The sequence below is a fragment of the Diadema antillarum genome, unplaced genomic scaffold (assembly GCF_040938485.1).
Source record: "Diadema antillarum isolate AM-2024a unplaced genomic scaffold, OU_Dant_1.0 seq00001293_RagTag, whole genome shotgun sequence".
In the NCBI taxonomy this organism is placed as follows: domain Eukaryota; kingdom Metazoa; phylum Echinodermata; class Echinoidea; order Diadematoida; family Diadematidae; genus Diadema; species Diadema antillarum.
In genome coordinates, this window is record NW_027272072.1 from 76,068 (window position 1) to 90,368 (window position 14,301).

The 14,301-nt window shown below is 37.4% G+C and overlaps 1 protein-coding gene across 1 annotated transcript in view; it reads left to right on the top strand.

Moving 5' to 3' along the window:
- The first annotated feature begins 3,794 nt into the window (after positions 1-3,794).
- Positions 3,795-14,301, top strand: part of LOC139708006 (sodium- and chloride-dependent neutral and basic amino acid transporter B(0+)-like) — a 28,976-nt gene continuing 18,469 nt past the window's right edge. The window contains exons 1-2 of the mRNA XM_071619997.1: positions 3,795-3,933; positions 12,987-13,118. Of these exons, the coding sequence (XP_071476098.1) occupies positions 3,795-3,933; positions 12,987-13,118 (271 nt within the window). The remainder of the gene's footprint in view (positions 3,934-12,986; positions 13,119-14,301) is intronic.

Here is a 14,301-nt window from a genome sequence, read left to right on the forward strand (position 1 = left end):
TGTGCACCTATAAGAACGCTGGTCTGACCTCGGGATATCTATCCAGTTTAGTCGTGGAGATCTGTGTGCCGATCGCGTGCTTCACTGAAGACGCAAATGCTGCCCTGTCTTGAAAGAGATCGAGGGTATCTAGATCTAGACCAATTTCAGCAGGTTACACTGAATCATCACTTGCTGGCAGAGAGTCTTAACCGGATCATGCAGGTGATATTACCCGCTGTCAGCGTACCCTGATTCACATATTGGATGCAAACCAGATGGCGGCATATTGGAAACAACCAATATTTGGGCATGGGGGCACAACTCTTGGCCAGGCCCAAGTGTTAAGGATTAGGCCTATCGAGCATAAAAAAGACAATTAGAGTAAATAGTAGTTCCATTCCTATTTGGAATTGAGGTTCCTAAACAGGTCATTGAAAAAATCCCCAAAATTGCTGACGTATAATGACCCAAACTTTATTGGGTGACAATAGCAAGTTGCAAGACACAGGTTTGCTCCATGTGGAATGCATGTTATGCCTCAACAGTATGTCGCTTTCCAGATGGTCCATGACGTCACTGTATGCTCCAGGACCATGGGTCATTCATCGGAACCATACAGTCCACGAGCTTGACACTGACCTACACAGGCCCGCCAGCTCGAAACTAGGTAGCATTGCCTATGAGCTTGACACTTAGGCAAACCAGGCCCATAAGAGTCCGACACATGGGGGGAGGGGGAGGTCCACAAGAATGGTATTTCATCAACCTTTGCACAGTCTTTTATTCGCGCATCCCCACGTCTGAATCGGTGTGCACTCTTCATTTTGGTGAGAAGGAACTAAGAGGAATTATCATCATAAAGACATAATTATCTTCTTGTGAGAAGCTGGTCATATGCAATACCACAAGGATCAATACTGTCATTGAATCTGTGGCGCAGCTCCAGTTTGGCACATACCTGACATATTTTGGAGTGGCGGCATCGAGGATCAAAGGGAGGGATCTTGACTGTTGTGACTGCAACGTCGCTGCTCAAACCCATTAAACAAGTCCCATATAGAATTTTCTGTAATGAACCAAGATATGTTTGTTGGGTTTATGAACTCAAATCCTTAAAGTTTGTTTTGCTCGGGAGAGTTATCTTTCCTTCACCTACTGTCAAAATTTGTATTATAAAAAAACTAACAAAACGAAAAAACTCCTTTCCTCAGACCATATTTTGTATTGATACTTTAATTTACACACCATGCCTGAGTATTTAAACCCTAATCCTTTAATCCTCTTTTCTTTCCTTTGTATACGAAACTAAATCTCCGAACTCGCTCTCTTTCTCTCTGATATTCTAATCACATTTTGAAGAAGAAATCCGCCTCAAAAATGAATAACCTCCGAAAGAAAGAGAAATTATTCCCCACTAAATAGCATTCAAATTGCAAAAATTGGATAAGAAATAAGAAAGATATAACATCTTGAAATTTCACATTTTTTAAGGAAAAAGTGTAAATCTGAGCTGTACGTTGTCAAAGTATAAATAGTTTTTTGTTGTTGCTGCTGCTGCTGCTGTTGGCCAGTCTTGTGAATATTCAAATGATCGAGTTGTTGATGTCATACCCTCATGTTTTCATGTATGTTATACGTGAAATTCGGGGAAATGTTATTTTTCGCTAATACAAGTAAAATCATGTTCCCATACTAAGATGTTATATCAAAGTTAATATTTATTCTTTTTTATATTGGGTAGTCACAAGAAAAGTTTCGAAATATACGATTTTGTCATTTCTTTACATAAACTCAATAAGAAATTGTGAGAGCATGACATCTCCAACTTGTTCATTAGAATATTCATAACTGGTCAAGAAGCGTTCAAAATTGTCCTTACTTCCTTATTTTTCATGCAATTTTTGTCATTTTTGTATTGTTCTGTAGGGAATATTTCTCTCTCTCTCTCTCTCTCTCTCTCTCTCTTTCTCTCTCTCTTTTGTGGATTTCCGGGTTAGGATGATCCAGGTTTAACAAGTTCTGTATCATCTAAACCTTAAAGCTTGCTCTCTTAAGATCTTTAGAGAAATTGGAAATGAAGTTTGACGTAATTTCTGTACGTTTTGAGCTGTACGTCACGTATTTCAATTGCCGATTCTTTTATCTTAATGAATGAAAGAAGGCGTATATCATGACATTTTATGTGGTAGGAAGCATAGACTTAGAAAGGAATGTTCAGTACACAATTAAGCAATAATCAAGATTGAGTAAAAAATGGACAAGAAATTAAGCGGCCGACTGTAAAAATGCCCTGATATTTACAAAAGTATTCTTGAAAAGTTTGCATTAAAATGGAATGTGATCATGACGTCATGAACTCTCATAGAGAGATTTAAAAGATACATAAAACAATTGAAATTAATTTTGATCAAAATGTTATATAACTATTAAAAATATTCCTTGATGAACAAAAATCATTGAGGTGCAGCAAGTTGTAAGGCGGTATATATCGTCAATTCGTTTATTTGCATAATTATTTTTGAGTTTGCAAAAGCTGTTTTGTGAAAATAAACGATTCTTCGCAAGTATATAACTTACCGTATCAAAGCAATAAAAGGTAAAATATTCGTTGTTTGTATTAAAAGTTACTTTCTTCCAGAATAATTCTAAATCTGTCCCAGTGTGCCCCTTTAATCAGGGTATGTTTTGTATGGGATAATCATGTGAGCGGGATGGAGGTTGAACGGTTTGTAGGAGTTCATTATTGTTTAAAAATTTGAAGCGCTTGGGGATTCAAGAGTCAAATTCAGGAGGGTATGTATTCACTTTACTCTGACTTTATGTCAAAAATCATACTCAGTAAATATGTATATGGTTGTCGAGCATAACCTGAATGTGTTTCATATCACTCATGGGCCAACAAGAGGGGAGGGTTTATCTGTTGTTTGTTTGTTCGGGTTTTTTTTTTTTTTTGACTTGTTTTAAATAATTAATACATTCTCACGAATGTTCGCCATAAGGCATACACCTTCTTTACATTTTTGTAGTTACGAACCGGCTTCGATGTAACGTACTTTCTTTCATTTTCGGATTTGAATACAGAACCTTCGGAAAAGCAAATGCACCTGTTCTTCTCATACATCAATCTCAAAATTGCACAAGAAAATAGTTCGAAATTAAGGCGAGAAGGCATTTTCTCGGAACTTACCAAGGAGCGAATTCAACGACTTTAAAACTTGCCCATCATCTCCGACATAATCAATCAGTATTCATTGTATCCCAATATACTAGTATATGGCAAATTCTTTGGACCCCGAGGAATGGATCACTACGTGTGTCCACGTGATATGAATTTCATGAGAAAGTTATTTTCAACCAAAGAGTTGCGCTCACTGGTATGAATATAACGCAGTCGTACAGACAAAAGCAGACACACTTTGTGTATACATCAGCATGACTCAAGAATTAATTCAGTTTATTGATTTGTTTGTCTTACTACAGCCCTTTTGCAGCTGACAATACGGGACATCTTTCGCGGGGTCATTGCTCATCGTCCAATGCTTAAAGCACTAATGTGTATTCACTGTACATATATGACTTTGATAGAAAAATAGATCTTGCTTTCCATGGAGAGACACAAAAATTTGCCAAAGGTTTGCGTGACTCCCTGAAAAGTTTACACTTTCCATCTTTGTAAAGGAGTTAACGGGAGCAGCTTAGAAGAATGATAAATCCCTGTTGAACAGCAGGTTGTCATAAAGGGCAATTCACTTGTTTGAAAAGTTTAGTTTGAAAAGGTAAAGCATTGAATAATCAACGTTTTCCTCCGTTAGATGTCAAGTGACCCGAAGAATCAAAAAGGGCGGGACACATGGAGTGGCCGGTTTGACTTCGTGGTTACCTGTCTTGGCTACGCGGTTGGTCTGGCCAACATCTGGCGGTTTCCTTATCTGTGCTTCCAGAATGGCGGAGGTAAGCAAGCATGGCAAGATTCGACGATCATTTCCTCTTCCTCAACGATACATGTTTTATCATTTATTCAGCATCACCTGATTACCTAATGCAAAGCCAGCAAATATGTAATGCAATGGGAAACCGACAAAATCAAAAATTTATGTTTTTGTGCGCAATATTATAGATGGGCAGCCAGAAAGAGATCATAAACATATATACACATGTGTATGTATATATATATATATATATATATATATATATATATATATTAATTATATATATATATATATATTATATATATATATATACATATATATATATATATATATATATTATATATATATATGTATATATATATACATATATATACATACTGTATATATGCATATGTCTATATATTTTTCCAAGTTACGAAAAATATGAAAATTATTCTAGACATTGTATAAAGAGTTCTTTTCCAGATGTTGATAAATCCACTTTTTGCTGTAAGGAGAACAACCTGGATTTTTATTCCACATGTTTGGAGGTATTTTAATGCAATGGCTTTCTGTCTTAATAGTACCCACAATGTGATAAGGAATATGTGATTGGAAAAATCTATGTCTTTAATTACTATTATGAAAGAAAAATAATGTGTCTTTGAATTGTGTGGATGTAGCGCCTTTTTGGGACAAACCTTTTAACGCGATGATGTTTAAGACTTGATTTTTTTTTTGAGTGACCAGTTTCTGTCACTGTATGTATTTTTTCCAGGGACGAACTATTATCTCTCTTAATTCTTATACATTCTCTATCGTGAATATACACACAACACTACTCCTTTACACAAACTCTTCACAACTTGTACTACGCACCACCCACCATTGACCACCCGGCATTGCTCGGCGAAAACTGCTCAGGGAGTGGTGATCGGAATATCTATGATGGAATTGTGCATGACATGTGTATTTCTGATACTATTATCATCGTCTAGCACGTGTTTATGATCATAATTGTCTCCCGCATTTCTACTCCTCTTACATTTCCTTAATTTGTCTCTCGAACAGCTGTGCCCTGTTGCATAAAACCCTTACCGCTGGACTTACCGCTCCTTTCTAGCGGTAAGTCTTCAAATTAGCGGTAAAGTTTAAAATCCTTGATGCTGATTGGCTGTGACGCCTAATTTTGACGGTAGTTACCATTGAAATTCAACGGTAAGTTTTATGCAACGGGAAACTGGTGTGTTAATTTAACCATTTCCTTTATCTATCACGTTTTACAACCCAACAGTCGCCGTAAATTACAACTCTCTTTGACCTGTGTACCCTGAATAGAAACATGGAATCGAGCACGATTCCGGTGATGTTGTCTATCTTCAACATGCAGCCTTGAACTTTGTACCAACGTTAAAGCACCAAACGTATTCATAATTCATATGAAGAATAAAATAGCACTTGATAGCAAATGTTGGTCCTATATTCCTTTTATTACTAGACAAATAGAACTCCTGTACAAGAAGGAATGTGTGGCAGTTCATTCTCGTGAATAATATCTTGATAAACTGCGCGAAGTGAACCTCTATAGTCTATATACATAGAAACTGTGCCTGTTATCAGAAATTTATGATGAGTAAGATCAGATTTTATGCGGGAATCAAAATAAGGGTCTAAATGATGCAGCATTTTTATATTTGACTAAAAGTTTGCATTTCCTTTTCAAAGATGGGAAGTGATACACAGACATCTATCTTATCACAGGACTGTTATGAATAATCTATGCCAAACTTTACATCCTTACACGTGTGTATTGAGCAGCGTTCTGTTGTAACAAAAATAGTGTTCCTATATATATCTTGATAATCGATGCAAAATTTGATGCAGATATTCAGAGGTCTCGAGTAAGTTATCTTCACATTAAACATGCAGTGGATGATGTATTATACGATATTTAGCAGAATCGAAATGTTATGGTTATACTGAGCTAAACTATTGATTATTAGAGATTGCACATTGTTTACAAGGTAAAAGAACTTGTATTATTATTTCTGTTGTAACGTTCATAAATGAGAAGTATGAAACTAAAAAATAAATGAATGAAATGAAATGAATTTTGTGCAATGCAGACTATCAAGACGTACTTTTCAGGGCTAAAATTGATTTTTATGAGGCTGCCGACCTTCTCGAAAAGCGGAATAGCTGCGTTTACACCATGTTCCCGGCGGCCACCGTACGGCAGCCCCATTTGCCCAAACGTAGGTCGCCGTGGGTAGACGACACTTTCTCTTGTTTTTCCAACTTAAGGCCGTGTCACACCTTTCCGGGCAAGCCTTGCGTGCGACTTGCAAAGAGCATTTTTGACTACCCGGAGGTCCCCGTAGACGATCAGCGCATGACAGTACCTAGCATTTTATCTCAACCGTAGTCGCCCGGAGGTGCGCACGCATTTATTTTTACCCGCAACCGTGTTTAGGCCCTGTCACACCTTTCCGGGCAAGCTACTCGGGCTTGTTACCTGTAGGTATTTTCTAGCATAACGGACATTCCTGAGGGCGGAAAAGGATTTGAGCGAGTCAGCGCATGTGTCTTATAGTCCATGGGCCAGGCCAGATATTGGTACCACCTGAGGTGGCAGAACCTTTTTGGTGTAATTTTCTTTGTCGGGCATAGATATGCTTATCAAGCTATGATAGCATTTCCAAATGAGTAGTTTAGTAATAATAAATGAATTTTTAACCAATTTGGTCTCGTTGTTATATCCCTGTACTTCTGAATAGAAACTAACTGCTATACAGAGAAGAGCACTGTCTTCTGCATGTTCACAGGTGTTCTGTTGTAAATGCGGTGCGCTTAGTCTTTATTCAAGGCAGCGAAGGGAATATCCAAAGATTATGATGTCCACAGCGCTTAATCTTTATTTAAGACGGCGAAGGGAATATCCAAAGCTTACGATACAGTGTATATCCCTTTATCTAAAAACAACGACAACAAGAAAAAAGCAATTCCTCGTGAATTGTACCGTATTTTTCAATTATTTATCATTTTCCGGTGAAAACGCAACGATGAAAACGCTAATACCACGCCAATGTCGCTTTATTTCCATCCAACAATGAAAGATAATGCAAAGACAATGTAGCGGTACACTACAGTACATTATACTGAATAATTGTTGTAATGAACAGAGTGATTTTTGTTTAAAACTGATGTATTTGTTGAGAGGGTAGTATAAAAACAGTATAGATAATCCCTTTTATTAGGAACTTTAGATATGATAACGGTACATTGTTCTAGATAGAGACTAGGCGCACCGCGTGACAGCTGTGGACAGCATAAACATTTGGATATTCCCTTCGCTGCCTTGAATAAAGACTAAGCGCACTGCGTTTACAACAGAACACCTGTGGAAATACAGAAGACAGTGCTCTTCTTTGTATAGCGGTTAGTTTCGATTCAGAAGTACAGGGATATAAAAATGAGACCAAATTGGTTAAAACTTCATTTATTATGACTAAGCTACTCATTTGGAAATGCTATCATAGCTTAATAAGCATATCTATGCCCAACAAACAAAATGACACCAAAAAGGTTTTGCCACCTCAGGTGGTACCAGTAACCCATTTTTCGAGTCTTGGCCCATGGACTATTACTTGCTGGACGCGTTCTACTTAAATTATATTTGCGAGTATACTGTGTGACCTTTGTACCAGTCGCGTGGGGGCTGACAACTCAGTGAAGGAATCCCTCTAATGGAATGGCTGAAATCCCAGAGAATTTCATTATCTTGGCTGCATACGGGACTGCGAAGTACCTGCGTGGGAGTTGCCTGGGAAGTGCTGCCGCTAAGGGTCTCCTACTGGCGTTCTGCGTGGACCTCTACGGGCATTCCCGCGACTCACCCGGAAAAAGTCTTGGTCATGCTCGAAACTTGGCAGCGGTTAAATCGGACTTGCGTGAGCACCTCCGGGCAACTATGAGCAAGATACTGTCAGGTGCGGACCAACTGCGAAGAGCTCCGGGGAGTAAATTTGTTTCCCCGCAAGTCAAGCCGCAAAACTTCCCCCGTACGGTGTGACAAGGCATGAATGAAAATTGCAAACATTCTTGTTCGCCGCTGAAAATCTTCTAAACGTGCTGGAAACTACCTCCTCGCCACAAGCCCGCGTAGCTTGCCCGGAATGGTGTGACACGGCCTTTAGCATTCTAGTCTCGTTCGTTTCAGTCCCCACCCTGATTGATGAGCATATATTCATCAGCCGCTGTTCTCACGGCGTCTGGTCAGGCTAGACTATCAGTATTTTGATTTGATTTGATTTGATTTGATTTGATTTGATTTGATTTATTCTCTATATGTCTTTTTTTCCCAAATCCATCAATTTTCTGCAAATTCATTAACATAGTACTAAAATAACAGTAGTATGAATACTTTCAACAATTATCATCATTTTCATCAATTATGCAATACATCTGGAACATAATCACATGAGTTACATCTTAATTTGCATACAGAACAATTGCCAAGAATAAGCACAGAGCTTGACCTTTTGGCAACCGATAACAATAACGATTAAAATGAAGAAAAACAAGAGGGTCCAACATGATGCTCGTGGAATAAGGGTTTAGAGAGAGAGAAAGAAGAAGAAGAAAAAGAAGAAGAAGAAGGTCCGTGGTCCAACGACGGACAGTTGGGTTATTATGTGCCGTCGTGTTTGGTTGCATACAATATTCCTCATTAGCCATTGTTAGCATCGGGACTGCCGTGGCATTTTTTTTTTTTTTTGGACAGTTTGCCTATCCCGTCTCCCCGCGTTGTTTCACGTCTAAGGTGGCCTGAAACATGCCTACCGTGGTTGCCGGGAACATGGCGTGAACGCAGTATTTAACGGTATAGTTTACCATTATTTTGCAGATGAAACAAAAACCCAACTTTAGTGCTTTGAAATAGATCTTAAAAATGAGTTAGGGATAAAAACGAAATACTGTAAAAATTTAAATCAGCAAAATCGATTTTATTTTATACAAAATGTGAACAATAGTTGAAATAAAAACCGTACACAGTTACGTTTTATTGAGCAAAATGCTGATATCTCCTTATATTTCAGGCTTTATTGAGAAAATGTTATTTGGTAGGATGTTTTGTGGCACAACAGACCTACGCATATCAAATGTGATATCTTGAACATTTTATAAATCACTGCTCCCAAAGGTTTAACAGGACCTTTAACACAAAGTAAAAAGACTTTTTTGGGATCCAGCGTTCCACGAGTTTTTTTTTTTTTTTTTCACATTAGACTTAATTCACTCTGACAAGTTTGATTTTCTTTCCTTAGGTCTTTAGAAGTTAATAATTGCTTATATAGCAGATTTCGTTGAGAAAAAGAAACCAGTGGAAAAAAATCTTTAACTGAGGAAGGGACCTACTATTCGATGAGAAAAGGAAAATATAGGCCTACATTGGTGTACATGAAATAAAACGGCCTGTAATATGAGCTCTTGAATACGCTGTTAACACCATAGGTCCTGCATGTTTTGTTCGAATAATCGACCTGAATTTAATTGAGATCTGCGATGAAGAATGTTTAATATTTGAAGTGCAAATAACGTGTAGTTTCTTTCACTGGAATTTATGTCGTGTTACAAGTCGTTCTCTCGAGAAGATGTTTTACGTCAAATATACCTGATGTTTAATACCGTCATACATTATATTACATGTGTGTGAATGCAATAAATGATGAAAAACTAAAACTCATCGTGGTTTATGTAAATCCTAAAGACAATTTTACAAAATTTTTGATGCTTTGTAGAAAGTTCAAATTTCCGACTGCTTGCATTAGGTTGCCTATATAGTTTCATTTGTCAACTTAGTAGGTAAGTCAAGTGTTCTTTCCATATGCTGGAAAAATATATGTATGAGATGAACTTTTATTTTCTTTATATCATTATAATTCTTAGCGTGACATTACGAACTTTGGTGACATTCTTGTCCGGTTATTTGCGGGACAGATCTTACCAAGTCTTTTAAAGATTTACACCTTTTTAGCAAATCATGAGGTTTTCTTCAAACTTGATTGCTTGAAGACTAATATTTCTGCGTCCAGAGAATCCACGGATATATTTGGGGTAAATTACCTTGTAATTGTGGTTTGTGGATACGTCGGAGTTACTTGAGTGGGACCTTCGAAGATATGCATTGACCTGGTGTTGTCTTCTCGCTCTGAATATATTAACAAAGTGGATGTCGTTCCTCTTGGTCTGAGTGATCATTTTATGGTAGTTGTAAGCAGGAAGACAAAATGTCGTAAAAGTAATACAGTGAAATATGCTCGTATCCGTAATTTTAAGAATTTTTATGAAGAAAAATTTATCCTAGATCTGCTGCGGAAACCATGGCACAGAGTTGAGGAATGTGAAGACGTAGATGAGGCACTAGAATTGTGGACAACTTTATTTGATGAAGGTTATGATATTCATGCTCCTTTCCAGACTATCCGTGTACGCACGAATTATACAGCCCCATGGGAATCAAGGGAGATGATTGAATTTGGAAGAAAGCGAGATTTATTGTTTTCTAAGGCTCGAACTGAATCTGACTGGAGAGAAGCAAAGAATTTGAGAAATAAAGATAATAACATGGGCAAATATTTGAAGAAAATGTTTTATTCTAAAGAGATCACTGAAAATAAAAAAGATTGAACTAAATTGTGGAATGTAATAAGGGAAGCCACAAATTTACAAAGAGGAAACACAATGCCCATGTCAGATGATAGAGAAAAATTACTTTATGAGTTCAATGAATATTTCGTGTCTGTTGCAGATAAATTAGCAGAAAAGTTTGATACTGATTTTAATGATATGTCTTTTTACACAAAAGCAATTTCACATGAATCTCGCTTCCATTTTCAACCTGTTCACGTGTCATTTGTTGATAAGCAGATTCGCACAATGCCAAGTAAAAAGGCTGTTGGCGTTGATGGTATTACGTGTAAACTTTTAAAAGCAGGTCGTCCAGCCATTACACTCTCTTTAACTCACGTGATAAATGTATCATTGACGACGGGTAAGTTTCCTGAAAATTGGAAAACTGCAGTAGTCACTCCCATACATAAAAGTGGTGATCGTGACGAAATTGAGAATTATAGACCAATATCGGTTATGCCTCTAATGTCGAAGGTAATAGAAAGAGCGGTCCATGAACAGCTGTATGCTTATTTACAGACTATTAATTTTTTGTGTGATCAGCAATCAGGTTTTCGGCCAAAACATAGCACACAGTCAACGGTATTAGATGTTACCGATTATATTCTAACAAATATGAACAGAGGGAATGTGACTGGTGCACTTTTCATCGATCTCAAAAAGGCGTTTGACACAGTGAACCATAATATTTTATTAAATGTTTTACAGATTGTCGGTATATTAGTGAAAGAGTTTGAATGGTTCTCTTCTTATCTGACTGAAAGGAAGCAGAAAACCAAAGTTGGTAAAGACTTGTCTGACTGTATGGTCATTAAGCACGGTGTACCACAAGGTTCGATTTTGGGACCGCTGCTCTTGACAGAAGTCAATTGTAAAATGCACATGTGTGCTGATGACGCAGTTTTATTATTTGAAGGTTCACCAACAACGGAACTACAAAATGATATGCAGAAAAGTTTGAGTGCTGTCAGTGATTGGTTGAAGACACTTAAATTAACAATGAATGCCGGTAAAACAAAGTATATGCTTTTTGGATCAAGGCAACGCACGCAAAACTTTCCTATATAAAACTTTCAGTTGACGATACAGAGATCGAAAGAGTAACAGAGTTTTTGTATTTGGGTGTACTGCCAGATGAACATTTAACATATTATGAAAGACATGTAAGTTATACCGCAAAAAAAAAGATATCTAAGACGATAGTTTTTTTGAGAAGGACAGCCAAAGAATGTGTTCCAAATGTGGTGTTCAGGGTATTGTGTAATGCGCTCATAATGCCCCAATTCGATTATTGTGATCTTGTATGGTCAAATTGCTCGTTGGCTCTATTGAGAAGGTTGGATTTGTTGCATAATAGAATGGCGAGGATGATACTGGGTGCTCACCCTAGAACACATATTGTTGATATGTTCAGGAATCGAAAGTGGCAGAACCTTGAAGAAAGGAGACATGTTCATAGAATGTGTGAGGTATTTAAGTGCGTTAACAACATCGCGCCTCCATATTTGTCACAAGGCTTTGCAAAGCCCTCACACACAGTGGGTACTAGGTCAAAGACAAAAAAAAAAAAATCTCTATCTGAAGGTGGTTGTCAAATTTTGAATAATAGTGGCAAACGCACTTTCCAGTACGTGGGTACCAAGAATGGAACAGCCTCACACCTGAGCAAAGGCAACTAAATACAATCAGTGCACTACGAGTATCAATGAGAGGACACACGCGGCCCATCCCTTAATTGCAAAAAACAGTGTAATCCGATTTATGTACTTTGTTTCTCGATTGTAGCAGATTTTGTTGGTATTGACGTTTGTTTGTAAGCCGTTCACATTTACTTTATCATGCTTTTGGAGTGCCTTCCCTTCTTAGCCCCTCCTTCAGTTATCTCTTTCTTTCCTTCTACTGCCTCCTTCCTTTATCTTTCTTCTTCCTCTGCTTCTTCTTTTCTTCTTCGTACTCCGCCCGTTTTACTGTTAAGATATCTGTGTAATGACTGGAGTGATTCTGGGAATAGGAAATGAGATTACACACTTTATCCGTTTATGCATTGTGCAATTGCTTTTTAAGGAACATTTCATTTTATCATACTTATGGAAATTAATATATGATAATTTTAGACATGTGTGTGTAATATAACGTATATTTTTTATGATGTATTAATGATTATGTTTAAAGACATTCTAAGTTTGCTGTTATCAAATGTGTAACTATTTTTTAATCTATGTTTTGTCAGTAGCAGTTTTATCTGTAAACCTTTGTTTTTAAATGTCATGTATTGTATTTGTATGTTTTACCCATTTGCAGGGCCCTCATTGAAAGCAGTGTTATAACTGACGAGACTACCCTGGTTAAATAAAACTGGAAATAAATAAAATAAAATCATTTGTTTTTGATTTGCCCTGACAGGTGCCTTCATGGTCCCTTACCTTATTCTCCTAATGTTGGGCGCCGTACCGCTGGTTGTCCTGGAGTTTGCCGTTGGTCAATACAGTACCAGCAATATGATGAACATCTGGAATGCGCTCCCGATTATGAGAGGTAATGGCTCCGATTGATGAAATACCTTGTCAGTCTTTGCCATCACACATACACAAACCATATATATATATATATATATATATATATATATTGCGAGCCTCTCGCACACGATCTGGTGTTGATTATTTTCCCAATTTTATGTAAAGTTATGATTGATTACACTGTATATAGTTAATTTCCATAGTAAACCTGTGGCAGCCTGTCTAGTAAGGACATTCATAATCGATTATATTTTTTGATAAAACGGGGTCATAGCATCATAATATGCTATAGTATATTCAATTTATTATAATTGTAATATCATAAGCGCTGCGAATGAGACTGCCGTTGAAAACTGCCATATTGTTTGAAACTATAATATGACATTTCTTACATCAGCGTTAGCTGTGTGCTGTGTACTCACACACATACAACCTGTACAAGTCGATGACTCAAGTGGGTTATAACTTTTTGTGAGAACCCTCTCCTAGAGCAGTTGCTCTTCATTTTATACCGGTGTACCATCAAGGCGCTCCTCAGGAAAACATTCACCAAGGGTGAATTGCTTTACGCTCGGGTGAGCTACAAAGCCTATCGCATACTTAAACGAAAGAAGAGAACAAGGACCTATATTCTGTATATCAAAAGGAGCTGCTGTTGTTGAATGCATCACTGGTCGCATAAGTGGGCTCTTCTTAACGATGCAGGACCCTGGACCAAGAAACTTAACGATGCGGGACTTGGGTTAAAAGCAAAGCCATGACATCATACTTGATAATAATATTAGAATGCCACATATTACTTTACTCACAATTGTAAGTGAAAGAAAGTGTACAATTTTCCTCACGTCTATCGAATTCAAGTATAGTCAATACATTGTAAAACAGCCACAATATTGCAACGTTCCTAGTTCACTGGGGTTGAATATAGTAGGCCCTTCAATAAATTACTATCCCACAATCAAAATAGAAATAATAAGTTGGGTTTGAAATATGAGGTGGTAATGGTGATAACACCGAGCCTGATGCTTCTTTCGTATCAGGAAAAACTTCGATATCACCGTAAGGAACACCGTCATACAATTTAGAACCAACCAATTTTAGAAGGAAGGAAAATGCAAAATGGAGAGAAGAATGGTTTGGTTTAGCCTACTCTTATATCCAGCTTAAGCTTATTAAAGACCCAGATCACTTAGTGTTTGAAA